This window comes from Lissotriton vulgaris, chromosome 3_1, assembly GCF_964263255.1.
Source record: "Lissotriton vulgaris chromosome 3_1, aLisVul1.2, whole genome shotgun sequence".
Taxonomy (NCBI): domain Eukaryota; kingdom Metazoa; phylum Chordata; class Amphibia; order Caudata; family Salamandridae; genus Lissotriton; species Lissotriton vulgaris.
Genome location: NC_141689.1, coordinates 1,574,548,026 through 1,574,570,553, shown reverse-complemented (window position 1 = coordinate 1,574,570,553; position 22,528 = coordinate 1,574,548,026). Strand labels below are relative to the sequence as shown.

Here is a 22,528-nt window from a genome sequence, read left to right as displayed (position 1 = left end):
GGCTGCCCCCTCCTTTAGTTTTTTTTGGCAGCATCTTGAAATCGTTGGTGTGTATTGGGCTCCCCAGGGTCAAATTAGGGGCAACACCCACCCGTGTCTGCTCGGGAGGGTGGCAGAAAGACTGGTTTGTCCCTTTCTGTGGTGGAGGCATGGCCCTGTGAATGGTGTGCAGTCCCCCCCTAAGGGGAGCATAGTGAGATAAACCTTCAGCCTGCTACTCCCTGGGAAGTGGGGACAGAAGGACTGTTGCATTATTTTGGGTTGGGGGAAATGACCGTGCCTATGGTGGGCAACCCCTACACCAGTGTTTTTTTCTGCCTAATTACACAGCTTCGAGATGGGTGTTGATTTGGGGTGTTTCCTCCCCGCCCATCTGCCTCGGGGGAAAAAGACTACATCTTTTTGAGGTTTTGGGAGCACAAGCGTTTGCCTAAGGAGCTGCTCATCTTATTAAATCCCTGGTGCCTAGTGGGTTGATCCTTGGTTGGAATCACTCTCCTGTGGCGATTCCCCAAGCAGGGATCCACTCTGCAGAGATACAATTGAAAAGGGGAGATTTTTCCCTTTCCAACTAACCTCCCTCAACACAAGCAGTGCTTGCGAGAGGGGCTGAGATATGCCCCTGAGCCCTTATGCAGTAAAAGTATAAAAGAGCTGATCAGTTTGAGTTTGTATTGCTTTCACTTTTGTAGTAGTTATGCCAACGTGCCATGCACGCTGATAGTCATAGAAAAAAAACTCTGTCTCAGGCTGCTCAGGATGCTGTACCTAAGCAGCCAAAATAAAAAAGAACAAGCATTTACAATGCAATATGTCTCGCATTAATTAAGTTCGAGCTATTGGCATTGCTAAATATTGCAACACCAATTGCAACAAAAGTCTATAAATTGTAGGGCAAAAAAATTTGTACTTATTTTTGTAGCAATGGTGGCATGCTGCGCTTTAAATTTATGTTTAGAAGTAAAGTGCGCTATACTGCTATTGTTACAATAGTTAATTGTGGATGCGTTAACAATTGATGTGTGCACTTATGGCTGGTGGTGTGTGTGTGTCTGTCTGTAGAAATTGTGCAGTGATGGCTGGTAGTGTGTGTGCCTGGTGGAAGTGTGCACTGCCGGCTGGTGGTGTGTGTGCTTGGTGGAAGTGTGCACTGCCGGCTGGTGGTGAGTGTGCTTGGTGGAAGTGTGCACTGCCGGCTGGTGGTGTGTGTGCCTGGTGAAAGCGTGCACTGACGGCTGGTGGTGTGTGTGTGTGCCTGGTGGAATCCTGCACTGATGGTGTGTGTGCCTGGTGAAAGCGTGCACTGACGGCTGGTGGTGTGTGTGTGCCTGGTGAAAGCGTGCACTGACGGCTGGTGGTGTGTGTGTGCCTGGTGAAAGCGTGCACTGACGGCTGGTGGTGTGTGTGTTCCTGATAAAAGCGTGCACTGACGGCTGGTGGTGTGTTTGTGTGCCTGGTGAAAGCATGCACTGACAGCTGGTGGTGTGTGCCTGGTGGGAGCGTGCACTAACGGCTGGTGGTGGTTGTCCGGTGAAAGCGTGCACTGACAGCTGGTGGTGTTTGTGCCCGGTGTAAGCGTGCACTGATGACTGATTATGTCTGTGCTTGGTGAAAGTGTGCACTGACGGTTGGTTCTGTGTGTGGTTGTGTGGTTGGTTCTGTGTGTGGCTGGTTGTGTGTGTGTGTGTGGTTGTGTGTGTGTGGTTGTGTGTGTGTGTGTGTGGGGCGGGTGAGGGAGCAGATAAGCGTAATGTTGTCAGCTCTGAGTAGCACACAGTTTATGCTCATATTCTGAAGCATGTGCTTCCAGACTCCCTGCTCCCCATTGACGGTCCGTCCGAGTTATACCTTGCACTGCTGTTAAGCCTCAATAAATCCCAGGCACACTTCCGCTTTGCATCTGTCTCCACTGGGAAAAAGCAGTGTACCAGTACATTGATTAATTGGCTGACTGATGGAGACCCACCTGTGAAATCTAAAGCATTTAATAAAATAACCCTCATGTTAGCTCTTAAAGTGACCCTTACATTATATCCTCAAATGACCTTCACATGAGATAATAAAGTGACCCTCCGGTGAGACCCGAGAGTTAGCCCCTTGAGATCCAAGGGTGATTATACCTCAGATGCCAAAAGAAGCTGCTGTGACATGTCCAGGAGCCACCTAAATTACCCAACTGTATTTACAAAAACTACAGAAATGTGAGAAAATAGCTGCAAAATAGGTCATGTGCGAGACCCCGACATACCGCCCCTACGCTAGACGATTACAAAAGTATGCACATGTCTATTTCTGAGCTTTTATACTCTGCTGACATAGAAATAGTGGTCTAACTAGAACATTATATCTAGGACCACTGGGATTATGTGGCAGTGATGGACCAAAGTATGCCGCTAAATTATATGGCAAGAAAAGGCAAATTATGCGGCATAATGCAACACATTTTGTTATATTAAATATTTTGTCTTTTTTACTCACGGTAACACCATCTGGGCAAAGATTTCACCTTATTAGCAGTACCTGTTTAACATCCAAATGTACCAATAAACAAATGAAAGATACCTAGTCAACTATTGTAAAAGGTCTTGCACTGCGCTTTAACTCATCGCCAAGCTTTAGTGAGCTAGAAGCATGCAGCGCTAGGAGAAAGCAGCTGTGTGCGAGCGAGGCGCTACGGGAGATAGATGTACGGAGAAGAGACTCGTGTGCAGAGCCATCGGGAAGGAAGCGAGGACTCGTGGCATCACCTCACAGTACACTCTTCGTTTAATGCCGTCCACATCAGCAGAGCAGAGGCCTGTAGAGAGGTCCTGGCAGGCTCGACTCGGCTCCCTGAATACTGGAGGAGGGTGTGTGTGGGGGGGGGGGGATGCCTGGCTCTGGCTCAGCCCGAGGTCCTGTTGGTACCTTGAGCCCATGACGAGCTGAGCCTCCATGTGGCATTGCCTGCCCCTCTCCCCTTACCCCAGGATGCGGTGTAATGGCCAGACGCGCTGACTTTAGAACTGGGAATCTGGTTCGAGTCACAAAGTCGCTCGACATCTTAGTTCTGTACGGATAAGCTAATATTCCCGGGACAATATAAATGAACGTGACCTTGTGTAAGGTAACTGGAATGAATGACGCCCCTTAACAGGAGACACGCCCATCCAATACCTGGCCTCTCTGAAGAGAACACGCAGCGAGGGTCAACTATGTGCGAGTGTGTGAAGGGGTGCACAGCGCTGAAGGAGGTTACAATGAGTTGAGAGGGGGTGAAGGGTGAAATAACTTGCAATACCACCTACCATCATCCTGCTTTAACAGCCTCACATAACGCCTTAATTTGCTAAAATGTGAGGAACAGTACAGCAGCAAAAAGTGGATTGAAAGGATAACACCGGCAGCGTGGGTAATGTAATAAAGGGAGTGGCTTAAAGAACGTGCAAAAAAAAAAATTGTGCTTAGCTGTGTGCTGCCCCACTTGTATTTTGTCTGTTTCTGTCATTGCCTCCAGATATAGGATACGAGTAGCAGCATACTGACAATAAGTCGGGTCTATTGGCTTTGTCAATGGTTGTTAGTTGCATAAGATAAATAAGCAGCAACAATGGCTTGGGCTATAATATGCAGCAGGGTTGGGTATAATTTTTTTTTTTTTTTAAAAGCGATGCACGCTCTGTGCAGGTTACGGGGAGGGCCATTAAAGGAAGGGGGCGGAGAGGAGCCTGTGAGACCTCGTGCTGAAAATTCAAAGAAAAGCGGAGATCAAAGGAAGGGTTGGAGGGACATTGGTGAGCGAGCATATGGGGGGGTGAGGGGGTGTGCAGCCTGGTGAGCTGAATGTGTGTGGCAGCAGTGGCGGAGCGCGCGTGCACAAATTGTCTGGTGGCAAATGGAAGCTGTGCTCACATGCACGGTACCCAATCCACATTTTAGGAGCACTTTTCAAAGCCCTTACTTTAAGCATTGCTAATGCAATGGCTCGGCGAGCCCCAAAAAAGTAATCCCTCTGGTGTAAACACCGAAAGTGTCCTTTTACAACCCCATCCCCCCCCCCTCCTCCCAGCGACAGCCAGGGGCAGTCCGATGCACTGTTAATGCCCGCTCTTAAATGGTTTGTAGCCAATAGTCTCCAACTCTTTCCTTCATGGTTTCTTTTGTCCAGTTCTTTTGTCCAGTGATGTGCGTTTATTATCAGGCTGGTCTACAATTGTGAGCAAAATCATTCTGTGAAAAGATGTATGCGTCTGTGCATAACAAAATAGGCATTAAAAATACACTGGCACCCACAATACTACGGAAACTGAGAGAACTGGTTTGTAATGCGAGTCAGTCTCTTTGTTAAGCAGGAGGCGAGCCACGCCTAGTGATAAACGTGCACACTATTGAAGAAAACTGCTGGACGTTGCAGGCCGAGAAGCAAAAGTACATTCATAAAACCCAGCCACAGCAAAGAGCATCACCGATTCAGAGGCCATTCTTTTGAATATGCAGATTGTCAATCAAAAGATGAAAAGACCTTGATCCTCGGCAACTCTGCATTTGTTACCATCCATGTCATTGATTATCTGAGGTAATGGGCTTATGGCTACAGACCAAAAGGTAATTGCAAAATACATCTCTTCGAATATTTCAGAAAAATACTCGGAACAGTAGAACACTTGTATTATATTCGTGCAGATGAAAGAAAAGGCTTCTCTGTAATGAAGCAGAAGTTTAAGCATTACAGGTACCTTCTTTAATCTATCAATAAAACATAGAATCTGATCCATTCTCCACAAATCAAACTGCCAACAACGCAGAGCTTATCGGGTTAGCCAGAGTTTCTTTTTTGGAGCAGTGAAAAGATGTAGTGCAGAATGACACGTTAGTTTTACAGATTGCAAAAAGCTTATCTGCCCTGAAACAGATGCACCCAAAAGAGCTACATGTAAAGAAAGTACACAAATACAGCAAGGGGATTTACATCAGTGTGCCATTAACAAAGATGGATGATGCGGCTGGCAGCACTGCTGGGCTCTTTGGAATGGTCCACTCTAGACCCGCTGCTGCAAAATCCTTTATAATGGCCCAGAAGTATCCAGTATACGTTGAGCCTTAACAGAAAGTAAAGACACATCCGACTGATATTAAATAAAGTGTTTGAACACTTGTCCAATTCATATGTCCTCAAAGATGGAAAGTTTTGAGGCTCTACTAGCCTTTAATTTGGAGCCAAAGAGGAGATTTCTTCTGAAACAAATGATAGTTCCACCTTGCACTCTTTGGGCTATAAATGTGTAAACAAAACAGGTAGGCATGCCCATGTCTTGAACTTATTCAGTGTTTCACCAACCACTTAACGTTATTTGGCGTTCATGTATTGCACACTTATAGGATAGCAGTTTGGAGTAGGTGGGAAACTATACTGCCCTGTTTGTGTATGCCACTGGTACCTGCAAGTTAGAGAATGTATGTATACAGGCTTTCATAAACGCCTGGCAGTGGAACAGAAGTACAGCTTCAGCCTAACCCTTGGCCAATTTCTACATCAAGTTACTGTTGACTCTTCAGGAATAATGCCAAGCCCCAGTCCGATGTAGAGGAGATGATCAATGAAGTAGCGGAGGAGCAACTCTTAGATGCTTTATTCAGTATTATGCTCATTGCCCTCATCCCCAACTGGCTTGTCTAAGGCAACACACTGTATGCAGGCACCACCACAGAACTCACGAGAAGACTCCAGATGATCCAGAACGCAGCAGCCAGACCGATCCTCAACTTGCCTAAGAGGACCCACATAACTCAGCACCTGAAAGACCTCCACTGGCTCCCAATCAAGAAGAGATGCCAATTCAAGCTCCCTACAAAGCCCTCCATGACCAAGGATCTGCCTACATGAACCAACGCCTGAATTTCCACTTTCCTCTCAGGAAGCTCAGCTCACTTCGCATAGATGCCACGCATATGCTGCTCCCACACCGGAGGATGCTCCTTCTTCCACCTCGCCGCCAAGTACTAGAACACCCTTCCCCCCCTCCACCTCCACACTTCACACTCAGTGACCCGCTTTAGGAAGGGACTCAAGACCTGACTGTTTGATTGACAGTGCAGCACAGCGTCTAGATACCCTCTCGGATGTCATATAATACACCCCAATCCTCGCATTTTGACAGTTTTTTGTAAAACGTTACGGTCGTTGAAGATGCTAGGCCCTCACTAATGTGACAAACCTTGACGAAAAGCAAAAAAATGGTTTGATCTCAAACGCACACATCGGCATAGTAGTCGCTGGACCTGTAGGAAACCACTTTCGTTGCTGATGTCTTACTTGTGAAAGAGCTGAATGCCCTCATTCCCTTTTGTGGAGGACGCATGGCCCTGTGCACGGTGGGCAGCCCCTAGCAGGGTGTGTATATAGATCTAGTCCACAGGGCCGAAATGATTATTTTTGTAAATTTTCGGTGGGTTCAAAATCAAATTTAAAATAAAAAAAACACAAGTGCGGGCTCCTGTGCTTCGTTTCATATTGGCCCCCAAGAGGGCCAGGTTCCCAAGGCATTGTAGTAATGGGGGGGAAGAACCTCTCCCTTCTGGGGCTCATTGATGCCCTGGGGAGCACCACCTCCCCATGGGTTCTTTTTAATTAAATACAGGGTAAGCCCGTAGTGCCTCCTCCGGGGACCGCCACCACCCCGGGGTTTGTTTTTTAAAATTAATAAATGGGGTGCCTCTTGGACACTCCCCAGCTCTGGAGACCTCCACCTCCCTGGGTATTCAGTTTCAATTAATGTGGGGTGCACGCACACCACCACCTTCCCGGGGCAAATTTCTTAAAAAAGGCAGCCCCCTCCTGGAGCCATACAGGGCCATGGGAACCGCTCCCCTCTATCCCCCAATACACACTAGGCACGACTCCTGCTATGTCTCAGGGTGCACACCCCCAGGACATAACTGTTTGCTATGGCTTGGCAGGAGCTTTACTCCTCCCGCCAAGCCATATCAAACTGTGCTCCACTTTGAGCAAACAAAAGCAATTTGCTCTTGTACTGGATGTGGAGTTTATTTGTTTTGACTCCTAGGTAGCTGCATGTTAGTAAATCTCTCTGTCAAAGCAGTGCCCGCGGGGGAGGGGGGGCCTTGAGGCTCGCCCCACGGTCCCCAGCTATACAAAGTGGATACCCTGGATAGGACCAGGGCACCCACACAATAGGCCGGGAGATGAGTCCCCCGGGCCAAAATTGGTCTGAGGAGATGGGCTGCGAAGGACCCCTCCACCATAAAAAAAGCCTAACCCTGAGGCTCGAGGAAAGGGGTGGGTGTACTTGACCCTCCCTGTTAAAAAAAATAATATAAAAATACGGGACCTGGCAAGTCACTGGAGGCCCGCCCCCTTTCTCCACTACTCTGAGAATGTTTCTCCAGGCGCACTGCTGTTTGGGTAATACAGTCTCCTTGGCTCCAGAGGGTCCTTGGTGGGCAAACAAGACCTCCTGTTGCCTCCAGTCAATACCACACAGCGGGATTGCTGAAAGTTCTTTGGAGGATTTGTGAGAGCTGCTCGCAGACCCGCCCCTTATCTCCAACACTCAACAAACTTGACTACTGGTTAAAAAAACATAGAATTTCACTGAAAAAAACAAAGGTTACAGGGACATAGTTAGAAAATAGAATTAAAAAAAACTTTAGAGGTTCCAGGAATGTTATTGTTGGACTGACATTTCACATGTGCAGAATCAGAGAAATTCAGCAGTTATAATAAGCTGAGCTAACTATAACTTACGCCCCTGCAACGCACTGCTTATGACCTCACATATTACATCACTCATGATATGGTCAGTGACATCACTCAGTGATTGTTTTCTCAAACAGATGTCTGTAAATCGCACTGGTGGCATTAGACAAAGGTTGGATGCCATGCAGACATACATGACCTACATGAGTGATTCTAAAAACCAGGCACTGGGCTGCAATAGCAACCAGGCACTGGGCTGCACTAGCAACTCTGACTGCCTCCAGGATAAGCAGCTGGAAGCATGTGTGAAAAGTAATTAAAAAAAACCTATTTGTGAGTAGCGACTTGGTATCCACAGATGCCATGGGCATTATGCGCAGTGGTAAGCCATATCAAAGATGTGACTGTTCTGTCCCTATAGTAATAGGATTCAGATGTGATAGTTATTGAGTTAGCTGAAACTGACTTTATTTTATTTTTTCTTAAATGAATGGCTAGGGGTGTTAAGCCAAGTTATGGCAGTCAGAGATTATCCCAGGACTAGAAAATCCATTTTAGCTGTATTATTTCTTAAAAAACAAATTTGCTGCTGAGCTGATTTTTGGCACAATATTCTAAAAATGATCTTTATGAAAATTGTACATTTCTACCATGATAGCCTCCAAATTCAATCTTCAACGCTCCCATCCCCTACTCTAATTGGGTTTCCCTAATCTAGAGTGGAAGTGTAAAGGGCACCCATCAAATACCTTATAGTGAACATACAGCCTTTTGGGTCACCTGCTTTGGTGAAAGATTCCTGGCAGAGCAACAGGTGAAGGTTAAGGAAAGTGATGCCAGAGACCTCAACAGCCACATTTTCCAAGTTGTTCCCTTTTGGAACCAAAACAGAGGGACAGTGGAGCCCAAATTCAGTGGAGCCCAAATTCAGTGCATCCGGCTATACTATATTGCCTTGGCCCACTGAAGGACTTACTTCATCCAGGATATTAATTTTGAAGGGAAATTGGCTCACCAGGTTATACCACTAGATTTCACCCAGATCTGATAACCTGCACCTCCTGGACTAATTGATTTTTTTTCAATCATCTCATTACTTATTGTGTGCGCCTTGTAACATTTACTTAAAAAATCATAATTCTTGATCTCTTAATTGATTTTTATCATTGTGTGCTTACTTTATGGGTCTCATGTTAAGGGGCCTAGAAGGTGAGGGATTGGTCAGGAGGGAAGTGAAAGCTCCATGCAACAGCTTCTTCAACCTTGTGCTTATTATTGGGTCACCAGGCCAAGCGAGCCACTTGGTGAGATTCATGAGCAAGCTCTCAAGCAGAGTGAGCAGTTGTGAGCTGCTGAAAAAGTTGGCGAGACAAGCAAGCAGTTCCATACCTGCACTTTCTCATGTCCACCCTATTGTATGTTATTATGCACTTCCCCTATCACGAAATAAAATCCTCTGTGCCTTCCAAGCCCCTAGCTAGCGGGTATAAGTCTGCTTAGTGATCGGAAGGGGACATGAAAGTCAACCTTTTCGGACCCTGATTCTTAAACAAGTGCACCTGGTGACCTCCCTATATATGTTCCTTATTCTATACCAGACTGCGTGTACTGAGAACAAAAGCCGGCTTCCATACTTATGTTTGCTGGGTCGGTCCACCATTGTATTGTGGTATAAGAGACTGCTACTAATATGTTGGTTGTTACTCTGATAGGGCCCTAAAACTGAGACGACGGACGAATCAGGGGCCATGTTTATAGCCTTTTGGTTCAGAAGATCATCTATAGCATTACTTTCTTTTTTTGTTGCTACTTTCTGCCATTCTTCTTGTATGATAGATAGTACCAGGCTATCTATCCAGAGTGTGGGGCAGAATGAATTCCTAGGACTGTATGGAAAATTGTTCAGAAAGATGTACCTGCAGATAACGGCAAAGGGTTGAAGGTGCCAGACTTGAGGAAACACGTTTTCTATAACCAGCCCAATAGCTTGTTCAGATTTTAAAAAACACTCTTTTCCCCATGAAATTTGAGGCAGAACGCAATGCCCGCTGTTTTTATCTCATCTGCTGAGATAAACAAATTGTCTTTGCTGCAATATCCTGGAGGGTCTGCAAACTGTTCTTGTTATATATTTGTTCTTGCTGGCGGATTTGCTGGTAAAAGGCAGTTATCGTTTGTTGAGACCTGGATCTCTGCTACACCTGGTTATTTAAAACAATTAATTGCAGAATGTCAAGAAAAGCTATGGTAGTCGTTGTGTATTCTTACTTGCCTAGAGAAGCCACTTACCATAAGACATAAATTAAGCTCAGAAGTTCTTTCTCGTGTCCATCCGAGCAGTCCTAGAATCGCATTTTTTGCTTTCGAAAGTTAATCCTGGGAGGTGAAGTGAATTTTTCAAGAAAATGGAAGTTCTATAGTAAGGGCATTGGGGCAAGTGAACATTAGCCGTAAGGAAGCCTTTAAGAACTACTTGTAGGAACGTCATGGCTATATTCTTGAAACGAGTGGCCTTTTTTGATGAGGTGAGGAATTGGTCTGACGCAACCATCTCCGTTTGAAAATTGCTTTAATCTTCCCTTTCGACTTTTCTTAGCACTCTTCCAAAGTGTCTCTGTGGGCACGTACATAGAAATTGAAGAGAGCTGTAGAACTTGCCACCCTTTGAGCTATATGTTCTTTGGATGACCATGCATGCACCTGCTTTCTTTGTCTAGAAGAACTGATAATGAAGATGAAAAGTGAAAACCTTTAAGCACACCAGAGACTGTAAGTGATGATTGTACCACCGCCTAGCCATGAGGAAAGCACACCTGTTCAGGCGTCTACATGGCATCTTGGCCCAAATGAGACAATCCTCAATTTCATGCTAGACTAGAAGAAACATCCATAAAAACTATAGTCGTTCTGCTCTGATTTTTATACACCAGCAGGTGGAATGGTGGTCGAAGAGTCTGCATGGCAGCTAAGAAAACTGTTGAGGGAATAGGTTTGAGAGAAACGTGAAAAAATGGGGAAACAGATGGAACATCGTGGTCTGTACCACGCGTGCTCCGACTACTCAAGCTCTACCAGGCTTGCCTTAACCACACATATGCCATTAGTACGCATATGCGGGGTTGAGGCAGTGCGCAGTCTAGCTGCTGGAGGACGGAAGCGGGAAGATGCTACGGTGAGGTAAGTGGGGCTGTTTTTTTTTTTTAAGGGCAGGGGGAGTCTGGGTAGGTTTTAGGGCAGTGGAATGGTTGGAGTAGTTTAAGGGACGAGTCGTGGTAGTGTAGGGTTTTAGGCCTCATGGTAGTGGGAGGGGAATGGGTAGTTGGGGTAGTTTTTAGGGCAGGGGGGTCGGGGTAGGTGTTAGGGCAGTGAAAAGGGTTGGGTTAGTTTAAGGGCAGGGGGGTCGGGTTAGTGTAGGGTTTTAGGTCTTAGGACAGTGGGAGGGGAATAGGTAGTTGGGGTAGTTCTTAATGTTGAGGGGTGTCAGGGTAGGTTTTAGGGCAGTGGAAGGCACAGCGCGGGGGGGCAGGGGTGTGGTAGATGGCTAACTTAGCCACCCATACCCATTTTACCACTCATGTCTATACTTCGAAATTTCGTGGTAAATTGGAAAGGGAATGCATGGTAGAGGCACTCGTGATAAACCCATTCGTGCTTCTATCCTACAACCAAAAACATTTCCCCATCCCTACTATTAAAACAAGCATTTGCAATGCAATAGGTCTTGAATTTGTGAGAGTTTGAGCTATTGGCATTGTAAATGAAAATGTCTTTATTTTTAAAACCAAGAAATAAGACATTGTCATTTACAATGCCAATAGCTGAAACTCTCGCAAAAGCGAGAGGTATTGCATTGCAAATGCTTGTTGTCTAGTGCTACCAGTAGTGAGCCCTGCCATGTCTCTGGGACAGCTGACACCAGATATCCTATCCTGCTTAGCTGGGCAGACGCTTGCAGTAACTACTCCAGTGTGTCTCGCTCTCAGGGCTAACCAAAACACTGGTACAACAACCTTCACACTTGCCAAATTGGCTAGCTTTTGTATGTATGACACAGTAGTGAGCAAAAAATCAATAAGCCAATGATAGGCCACTGTTCGTATTGTGCTTGGACATGAAGCACAGGTTTGACATACAACTGACACGGAGGTGAACTGAAAATTTGTAATAAACCACTTTTGGAAGCAGGGATCCATTAGTGATCCAGATTCGCGCATCAGAAACATGATCACTGAATTTGAAGGGTGAAGGGGTAAACTGAAATCAACGTGACAGCAGTACAAAACAGCAAGTGAGAAGCTGGAAAAGAAAGATGGTGAACAAATGAAGGCACCTTCGCAGTCAAATGGCCAGAAAGTCACAGAACAGGAGAGGACACATATCACTGGCGCAGACAATGTTTTTTAATTGAGAGAAGATACCAAAGAGTTCCTTGGTGGGGACAGAGTCACAAGAAAGGCAGATGGAACAATAACTTTACTTGACTTTCACGGTTGTTGCCCTGTGCATCCTCAAGTGTGGTCAGCAGATGGGCTAAGTTGCCTGTTCCATTACTTCACTTACACAAACGCTTGGTTTATAGCATTAAGAGTTGCAATCTCTTTCAATACAATTTTTCCAGATCATGTATTGCTAAGAGAAGGAAAAGCTGTTGTACTTACTGTATCTTCAAGTTACAGATTAGAGGCTGAAACAACAATATTTGATCTAGTGATACTGTACAGCAGGGAAAAGATGGGCGGAGAAGCCTAATCAGGGCTCTAATCGGGTATGTTTGATCAAGGCTGAGGTAGCAATGATGACCAAGGTAGCAAGGTGGACACTCCAAGAACTAGTGAAGGCTTTAAAATATCTATTATCATGTAATCTGTAAAAAATGTCATGTTGCTGAATGGTTTGAACCAATGACGCGCAAAAAAAACTGCTGCAGTTCAAAAGTATAGATTAAGGATTTAATAAGAGTGATATAATACATGTCAAAGAAGAAGCCAACAAGGACAGTCTGGTAGCCTGCTAAGCAAAGGTTTGTAGTGGAATCACAAGTTTCAGCAAAGGAGAGCTGAATGCCTGGAGAGCAGAATGTGAATAGATGGAATGAGTTGCTCTAGGCAAGGAGGGAGTCAGTCAGTAGTGGGGAAAGACTTAAAGGTGTTTTTGTGCACCTTGATTTCACTTCCAGCTCCTACTGAGTCGGAAAAAATACTTTCTGGGAACATTACACGGATATCTGCCAATCTTGCCTCTGTGAAGAACAACTAATCAGACTTCTTTTCAGTGAGCGGTAAACGGATGAGTGTTGGGACAGGATTCTTGCATGAAAAGGAATGCATTTCAGGGTTTGCTGAAAGAAAACCAGGAGATAGATTACAGGTAGAGGCATGCAGGGTATATTAGGAAGGACTGATCCCAAAAGGAGGAGCAAGAATCTGACCATGTTGGGCAAAAAGGTCGGAGAAAGGGGCCCAATGGGAGGCTTGACGTTTAAGGGCACCCATCTTGGTTTCTGTTAAAGTGATGGAAGGCAAAAGGGCTTACCAAGGATGGTGTGGGAAATATAGAGGGGCATAGTGTTATGGAGGGTGAAGAAGAGGGCGAAATGAGGTTATTTGGTGGCATGGAAGAGCAGTAAATTCATGGGAATAACTAAAGCTGAGCTGAAGGTGCAGAAAGTAGGTTGGAGAGGATGCTGAAATCGGCAGATAGAACTTCACATTGTCACACATCACGGAATTGACAAGTGGAGTGCTCGGTGTAAAAATGCAAATCGAACAGAGGTGAACCACTTTATTGTTGCGGTCAAAGCTCGAGTACTGTTCAGCAGACTGAAAAGTTTCGAAATAAAGTACGTCTTGTAACGAGATGATGCAGTTGGTGTAGCTGCCACAATAGAAGGTCTTCAGCAAAATGTAAATTTCCTGTAAGTGTCCAGCCAAATATGAACCCTGGAAGTTAATAAAAATAACGTTCTTCCCGAAAAAAGGAGAAAGTTCAAAATTAAAGTAGAATACAGGTCGAGGACAAAACAGCACCCAATATCAAATTAAGTGCATATTGAATCTTTGAACTGGCAATGAAAGCAATTTGTGGCGCACTCCGTGCCCTTTATGCCAAACAGTATACGTTCGTCACCCAGTAAAAACAATGCTAAGCCATCCAACACAATATCTACAAGCTGGTACTGTGTGCGCACACAAACTGCAGAGTCAAGAGCACATAGAATAACTGGGAAGCGCCATAACCCAAGCTGCATAAGAAACTGAAGTGTATGCTTACATTTTGATGCCTCAGCAGGTAAGTGACACCAACATTTTAAAAGATCAAGCACAGAAAAACCAAACAGTTGCATAAACAACACAACTCCCTCACAAACACAACAATGGCAGCCCGTCTGTGACAGACTCCCTGCAATAAATGAGGGACAGTGGAAACCACGTGCTGACTAGAGGCGAGAGAAGGCATATTCCTAAAGAAAACAGCAATGAAATGACTGCCCGGGATAAAACACACGCAGCCTGACATCGCAGCATTCCTCTGCCCTAGGCAGCCCCAGGTGCCCAGCCGCGCTCCCCGGTGGAATATTAACAGGATGCGAGGCAGATCTGAGCCGAGTATTCGGAAGAATGAAGGGGGTAAACATAGGTGCGCACTAAAGAAGTGCTTGCGCGGATACAATATGGAGTAGAAAAAAGTGGAAGTACGCGAAAGTGAAAGCGTGCCATGCACGCGCTGTGATAAAAAGCAGTGATGAAAAGAGACGCATGACGAACAGGAGACGCGCTCAAGCGTGCTGAAACAACATTGCGAGCCGTACAAGAGGAGATGCACATCACCTGTCCGGGTGCTTGCACATCTCCTGTACCCCTTCGCTAGCAAAACGACGACAATAGATCTCACCAAGGCGGACAGTGCATGCGCTGCGTCACTAGGCGAGACCTAAAACGGATGCAGCAATGACTTTTTCTAAAATTCCAAGCATCAAACACCTCAGCTACTTGACTCCATCTTTGCTTCACAGAGTAGAAAAATTAACTTCGCTGTTTACTTAGCCCTGTATTCTTTAACTTTGAGGCTCCTGGATTTATCAAGTAAGAGTTAAAATGATCTCAAACACAGTGAGAATGCACCGTTCTTTAAAAAAAGAAAGAAATTAAGATGAGATTTTTAGCCGCGTGTTCTATATAGCTGACTTTTCATTACCTGCTTAAAGACAGACACTGGTAGCTTTTTAGTAATGTTTTCTTTATGGTTGGAGTTACATGAAAAATATTAATCTATGAAAATGTGTTTCAGACCTAATGTGTCTGAAAATTCCATCATGGAGAACTTTTTAATCCTAACTGAAAATACAGGAGCCAAGTAGATTGAAGAATGTATTTGTTGACTGAAATGGATGCATGTCTTTAAGCATAGAATACTGGGTGTTAAACTGACAGTTCCTTGGTCTGGATCGTAAAGTCAGATGGAGCATTAAAATCTTTGATTGAAAATATTTTTTTCCAAATCTCTGAATGTTAATGGCTGTTCATGTAGCAGACATGAGATTTCTCATTATTAATCTCCTTTTTATGCTGCAGGATGAAGAAACGCGTAAGGACTATGATTACATGCTTGATCATCCAGAAGAATACTACAGGCATTACTACCATTACTACAGCCGTAGGCTGGCCCCCAAGGTTGATGTAAGGATAGTCATCTTGGTCACTGTGTGTGCCATCTCCATCTTCCAAGTAAGCTATTTAGGCAACCTACGCATAAACTTGAATGATTTATATATGTTATCATTTTTTTTAAGTAGTGGTGTGTCCCAAAACATTAGCATCATAGTTGCAAGGCTGTATTAAAAAGGTATGACTGGCTAGTTTTTGCTTTGTTACTGCTACACCTGATGCCCAGGCAAATGCACAGCTCCTCACTTATGTTCCTAGTCACTAGAGCAACTTCCCATACATTTAGTTTAACTTATCATGTTGTAAGAATCCATCACACTCCTGAGAACACAACCTCTCAAAAGTAGAAACAACTCCTGCTTAGGTCTAATGAACAAGCACATTTGTTTACCCCTTTTGAACTAGCTATTAACTCCATTTTGTTGGCACAGTGAAGCTTGGCTTAGTTAATTGTCTGGGATTGTTTCTGATTGAAGTAAATTAAATACTTGTCATTGGCTCTAAATGTATTGAATTCCCAAGAGACACATTTGAAACAGTAGTTTCTTGTGGCATGTTGGTGCTAACAAATATCTTTTTGCCCATAAAACATAATGATATGTCGAATGATTGCCACAGACCATTGTACAGAAAGCAAAGGCGGGCACATGCCCCCCCCCCCCCCCCCCCCCACTACAGTAGCTGCACTGGCTCCCAATCAAACCGAGAACAAGGTTTAAAGGTCTCTGCATAGCCCATAAAGCCATCCACGGCCGGGTCCCAGCTTACATTAAGGAGCCCCTCAAACGTTGTGCCAGGGTGTTCCCTTCGATTGTCTGATTTTAGGCCTGCACCCGCTTCAATAAATCCTCCAAAGGGGGCAGAGCCTTTTCCGCAATGATCCCTCAACTCTGGAAAGCCAACGCACCCACCCTTCTTCAATTTAGGAAAAAACTTAAAACGCTTCTTTTTACTGAAGCCTGGGGCATAACCTAGGCCAAGTTTCGGTGCATGTACATGCGGATATGGTGAGGTTAGGCTCTCTCTAGAGACCTGTCGGTGATTTTGCGCTCTAGAAGTCCCAATTAACATTAACTAAGCAAGAATCTATGCATTAGTAGCATTATTTTGAGTTGGACTCAATTCAATTCAAGGATTCTTTATTCGATGATTAAAAATCACCATAAAAGCACATACATATATACATGAGTAAAAAATCATTAAACAATTTCAAAATCCCAATTGTGAAAAATAATGTTGACATGATACAGAAAAAAGGGAAGAGGGAATGCGACACATTAAAAAGATTAATAACCATTTTTAAAAAACATCATTCTTCTCCCCTGGTTACCCTTAAACGGACCGCCACTTTGATAACATTTATTATACAGCACAATGTTAAAGGGTCCGATGCTTTTTGTAAATAGACTAATGCCTCATTGGCATGTTCCAAGTTGGCTTGTTTTAAAATTTCCACTAGGAATCTGCGCCTGGGCATTGTGAAAAAAGGGCAGAGTAGAACAAAATGAAGGGAATCCTGCGGAGACCTATTGTCGCAGCCGCAGGATCCTTTCTGCTCAATTGTTGTTGAGAACCCTGCTGGTGATGCCAATAAATATGGAAGTAGGTTAAGTCTAAAGCGGCACATCAAAAATCTATCCTGAGCGTTGTGTATGAGGTACAAATATGGCTCCATTCCCTCAACGCTCTTGACCAGGTTATGGGCCCTCACTGTCTTTTTAAGCCCTTCAGCCTCAGCTCTCCATTGTCTTTTCTGCTCTAAAAAGGCTTTCTTTACTAACATCTTGTGCTGGGCTACAATTGCTACAGGGTTGGTAAAGAGGTTCCCATAACCTAGTTCCTCTAAGGTAATCTTTACATAATTGAGCCATGGTATTCGCATACATTTGTCCCTTTCTAAGCGATCATTTAAAATTTCTCTGCTTAGAGACGCATCAGGGTTGACCCAGATTTTTAACCAGGCTATAATTGGCCTTAGTTTTACCAAATCATCTAGGTGGGGCCTCCCTAGTTCCCTATGTGCTATAAAACCAGCAGTACTTGGGGATACCCTCAGGATGGTTTTTATATATTTGTTTTCCTCCTGTTGGATTTTTACGGTATTAACAAAGCCCCATACCTCTGCCCCGTAAATCACTTTGGAGCAGCATATGGAGCTGTACAGGTTCATCGCCTGTTCAGGACTCCATCTGCCTAACCTCCTACCATAGCTTGCTATAGCCCCATTAGAAGCGATCATTTTACTGCAGCGCTCCTCAACCAGGGAGTTGAACTGTAAGGCACCATCAAAAATTACACCTAGGTAGGGAAATGTTTTAACCTCTTCTATTATGTGGTTTCCTATTGTGTACGTAAATTTGGAGCAGGGTTTTTTACCAGCCAGAAGCACATAAAATTTGCCCAGGTTAACAAAAAGATCTAGGGAGCCCATGAACTTAACGAATCCGTCAATCAAAATTTGTAAGCTCCTAGGTGTGCGTGCGAGCAAGACCGCGTCATCTGCGTAGAGCAGAACGGGGATGTGACGCGACCCCACCCTTGGGCAATCTGCCTTTAAGTTTAGCAAAAACTGCTCCAAATTATTTAAATAAAGGGAGAACAAAAAAGGGGCAAGAATACAGCCTTGCCGAACTCCACTCTTGCAGGAAAATGAGTCGGTCAGCCCCCCATGTGGAAAAGTCAGCCCAGTTTACAATCGATGCCCAGGCTGCTGGCGCAAGACACCTCTTAGTTCCCATCCTGAATAGTTACCAAATAAAGAGACGGGCGCTGGAGGCAGGAATACAAGAACAGAGTTTATTTCTTATGAGGAGAGCCTGTCATTTCAGACACGAAACAAGGTGTCATCGGGAGGTGCTCTAACAAGTTCTCTGAGGCATCGCCTTTTATACATCACATATATTCCTTATTACAATAGTGACATTGTGAAGCAAGGAAAAGCCATCCCCGACCCCTCCCCGTTCTGGCGCAATCCAACACGTGGCTACAGTACAGGTCCTCACACCATACAATGGGAGGGGGCTTATTGCTCAGCTGAGTGTTCCGCTGATTTCTTTGGAATGTGTGCGCCTGATCGATTCTCGGAGGGGTGGGGAGGTCATGATCAATAGTAGCTCTTTTGAAGAGGGACGAGTGCATACAGTGGTGGGCAATGAACTGTATCCTCAGGCGAAGGGGATGACCAGTGGTCCGTGCGGACAATCGGGCTCAGTGGAGGGGTCATCAAGGGAGGGGTATTCATAGGAAGAAGGGAGGTGATGGTCAGGCACGGGGTGTGATTCCCAGGGACAGAGTCGCACAGAGAGAGAGATCTTATGACCCGTATATGAGAGAGCGGGCGCAGTCAGGTACAGCTAGGGGGGGGGGGGGGGTTATGTCAGCTGAGGCGAAGGATGCTTCTTCAAGAGGAAAATGGGGGGGGGGTGCGTGGGTCAAGCAGGAGGGTTACTTTTCAGAGCAGGGTCGCGCAGAGGGAGAGGGTTTTATGGTCTGTGCATGTGAGAGTGGGGGGGGGGGTGTTCAAATACGCGCAGGAGGGAAGCCGGGGATTCCAATGAGCGGGCAAAAAGGCCATGGTGCCTAAAATGGCTGTCATGTATATATGGGCACAGGCTTTTACTAGCGGGGATGGTGCGGTCAACGTTTCACGGTATTCATGGTGCCTACAGGGAGGGGGATGGGAGAAGGCAAATGAACGCCGCTTATGTACATTAATATTGCTAATTTCCACAGTCGCCGCTTTTAACATAAGTAATTCAAAAAAGGGGTTGGTGATGAACAGAGTGTCTGAATTAAGCAGACCACTCTTACCCAGTCCAAAGATCAGGGCTTGATCCATCACCGTTTTTCAGCTCACTGCACCATCCCAGCTCAGAACTTGGCTATATGCAAATTAGTCTGACCCTGGCCCAGTGCATCATGGGAACAGGGCAGACCAAACTACCAAGCCAATTCTTATACTGGGAAGGAAACAAGCTACCGGGGACCGGTTTCTGGCATTTCAGCCGTCTTCGGCCCGGCTTGCTTGAATCCTGATGGTGCAATGAGCTAGGGACTCACATCTGAGTATACCCTTCCACGCTTATGGTGGACAAAAATTATTCAAAAAAGGGGTTGGTGATGAACAGAGTGTCTGAATTAAGCAGACCACTCTTACCCAGTCCAAAGATCAGGGCTTGATCCATCACCGTTTTTCAGCTCACTGCACCATCCCAGCTCAGAACTTGGCTATATGCAAATTAGTCTGACCCTGGCCCAGTGCATCATGGGAACAGGGCAGACCAAACTACCAAGCCAATTCTTATACTGGGAAGGAAACAAGCTACCGGGGACCGGTTTCTGGCATTTCAGCCGTCTTCGGCCCGGCTTGCTTGAATCCTGATGGTGCAAGAATTGGCTTTTGTAGTTTGGTTTGCCCTGTTCCCATCATGCACTGGGACAGGAACAGACTAATTTGCATACAGCCAGGTTCTGAAACTGGGATGGTGCAGTGAGCTAAAAAACGGTGTTGGATCTAGCCCTGATCTCTTGACTGGGTGAGAGTTTTCTGCTTAATTCAGAGACTCTGTCCCTCACCACCCCTTGTTGTAAATATTTTTGTCCACCCTAAGCGTGGAAGGGTATACTCAGACATGAGTCCCTTGCTCATTGCACCATCAGGATTCAAGCAAACTGGGCCGAAGACGGCTGTAATGCCAGAAACCGGTCCCCGGGAGCTTGTTTCCTTCCCAGTGTAAGAATTGGCTTTTGTAGTTTGGTTTGCCCTGTTCCCATCATGCACTGGGACAGGAACAGACTAATTTGCATACAGCCAGGTTCTGAAACTGGGATGGTGCAGTGAGCTAAAAAACGGTGTTGGATCTAGCCCTGATCTCTTGACTGGGTGAGAGTTTTCTGCTTAATTCAGAGACTCTGTCCCTCACCACCCCTTGTTGTAAATATTTAACATAAGTAAGTTCATTTCCTAACTAATGGGCGTACATATAATACATGTGTGGACGATGAGATAGCGTTTGTCATATACCAGTGAATTGCATATAACCATGGCACGATCGATGCGGTTGGTGGAATGTAGCACATATGAATTCACAGTTGCTGGGTTACCTATACAAGCCTAGAGATCAACATACTACATAGTATAGATGTTCTGACTTTCTTTTCGGTAGCATCAATGTACAGCTTTTAAAAGTGACCGAAAAACATTTTGAAAGCAATACAAAGTGGTTGAGGGCGGAATTCAGTTCGACACAAGTAATTTAGTCAAATTGATGGGTGTCTTCGTCACAGTGTCTTTTTAGCAGTGAGCCATCACTGGTAGGCTCTAGTCCGTTTTCTTTCGTTGGCGCTGTTGAGCACCGGCGGTGGAGCTATAGGTCCAGCTCGGATCTATCCTTACGCGTTGCAGGGTGCGGTCAGTCCTCTGCTGTTAGACCACAGTCCTGTTCCCTAACCAATTCTTTAAGGGTGCCTTATGCTTGGCACGTGTATTTCCTTTTTCCTTCTGTGGCAAACCCCATTTCCATCTAAACGCTGTTCTTCTTGTCTGAGTCAAAAAGTCAAGTGGGAAAGAGGGGGTGTTGGATAGTTGAGGGAAGAGAGGGCGGAGTGGGGTCAGGTCTTTTCTTGGACACATCAAGGGACCAAGGGAGCAAAGGAAAACGAGCAGGCAGGCCCATCAATCTGGCCCAAAAAGGGGGCGAAGACTTCAGGCACACGTGGGTTAGCAGACAGAGGGCTTCAGGGCAGCCCTTCAACCTTTTATTTTCCACGTTTGAGATTGCTGTCTCGTCCCGTATCTTGTTGCTCTGCAGCTCCACCTTTGGTCGAAGTCACATGTGTCTCAAGATCTGCAGCCAGGCTGTACGTCACGTCCGACCCTTCTCCTCCGATGATCGTATATCTTTGAATGGGTACAAAACAAGTTTTAGAGAACTGGTAGGAGAAGACATTTAAGCATTTGAATTCCGCCCTCAATCCTACGCATTGGGGGGGCTACGTTCATCGGTCACAGTCAGAACCCTACCACCATGAAGTACACATGTCGGCACTCCTACTGTGTTTGTGCCAAGTCTATTTATCGTTCATTCCGGCTAACCCTTTCAAAAACAGGGCAGGGGTGCTATCATCGAGAGAGGGGGAGGGAAAACAGGCTTTCATCGAGGAGCGACAGTTAATCAAGGTCATCAGTTATTCTTCAAGGACAGCTGATATGGAACAGGGGTCAGGGAGAGGCGGGGACGCTTTGGACATTCGCGCTTGAGTGCAGAGGGGTGGGGCAATCTGGGCATTGGGGATCAATCTGGACATTGGGGCTTGTATATCTAACGAACTGAAAAATAGGATGCCATTGACATATAGTCCCCCTACAAAAGGGCCAGATTAGGGGGCATCAGCCGTCTTACCTGTCCCTTCCTTCTTAACCAATTCAAGTTCTTTCATTTTTGCAGAAAGGAGAGGTAGTAATATGGCGAGCTGCAATCATTTTTGTTTCTGTTAATTTTGCTGAACACCTTTGCGTTCAATGAGTATCCGATTAGGCTGGTGACGGCGGGGCACAATTTTACCACAAAAAGGGAAGAGGCAATAGAGGGGGGGTGGCTCTCATAGAGAGTGAGAGTCGTACCACATTCTAAACGAGCCATTCGGTACACGTATGACACGAGAAAGGTAGAGAGAGAGAGACGTGTACGGTAATAGGTCATTTAGTGCGCTCACAACACAGAACGGCAGGGGTCAGGTAACACGGAAACGCAAACAGAGGGAAGACATAAACCCATACATTACATACACACAAACTCAGACAAGGGAAGACAGTACGTGTGTTACAAAAAATTCACGACAAAACATAGAACAGTTATTGGCCAAAAAGATCTCTTTCTGCATGCTGCGCATCTTTAGTATCCTATTTATCTACGTTCTGAGCTCTTTTTACCTTTTTCCTCCTTTCCCTTTCGTTTGCCATCTTTGCGAGTGTTCTCGGTTGCTAATACTTGCACCTCGGTCAGTTGGTCAGGATTTAACCTGGTCAGGCTACTACTCACGGTGGGATCTTTGAATCATTTTTCCTTTTCTCCCTTTGGCGAAAAGGTTCTCCAGGCTGAGGCAACGGAGGGCATTAATCGGGAGAACAGTCGGACAGCTTAGCTATATCTATACGGGTGCGAGAAGG

General features: G+C 45.5%; 1 protein-coding gene across 1 annotated transcript in view; it reads left to right on the top strand.

Moving 5' to 3' along the window:
* Positions 1–22,528, top strand: part of DNAJC25 (DnaJ heat shock protein family (Hsp40) member C25) — a 47,586-nt gene that overhangs the window by 8,145 nt on the left and 16,913 nt on the right. The window contains exon 2 of the mRNA XM_086962064.1: positions 15,268–15,420. Coding sequence (XP_086818190.1) covers positions 15,268–15,420 — 153 coding nt within the window. The remainder of the gene's footprint in view (positions 1–15,267; positions 15,421–22,528) is intronic.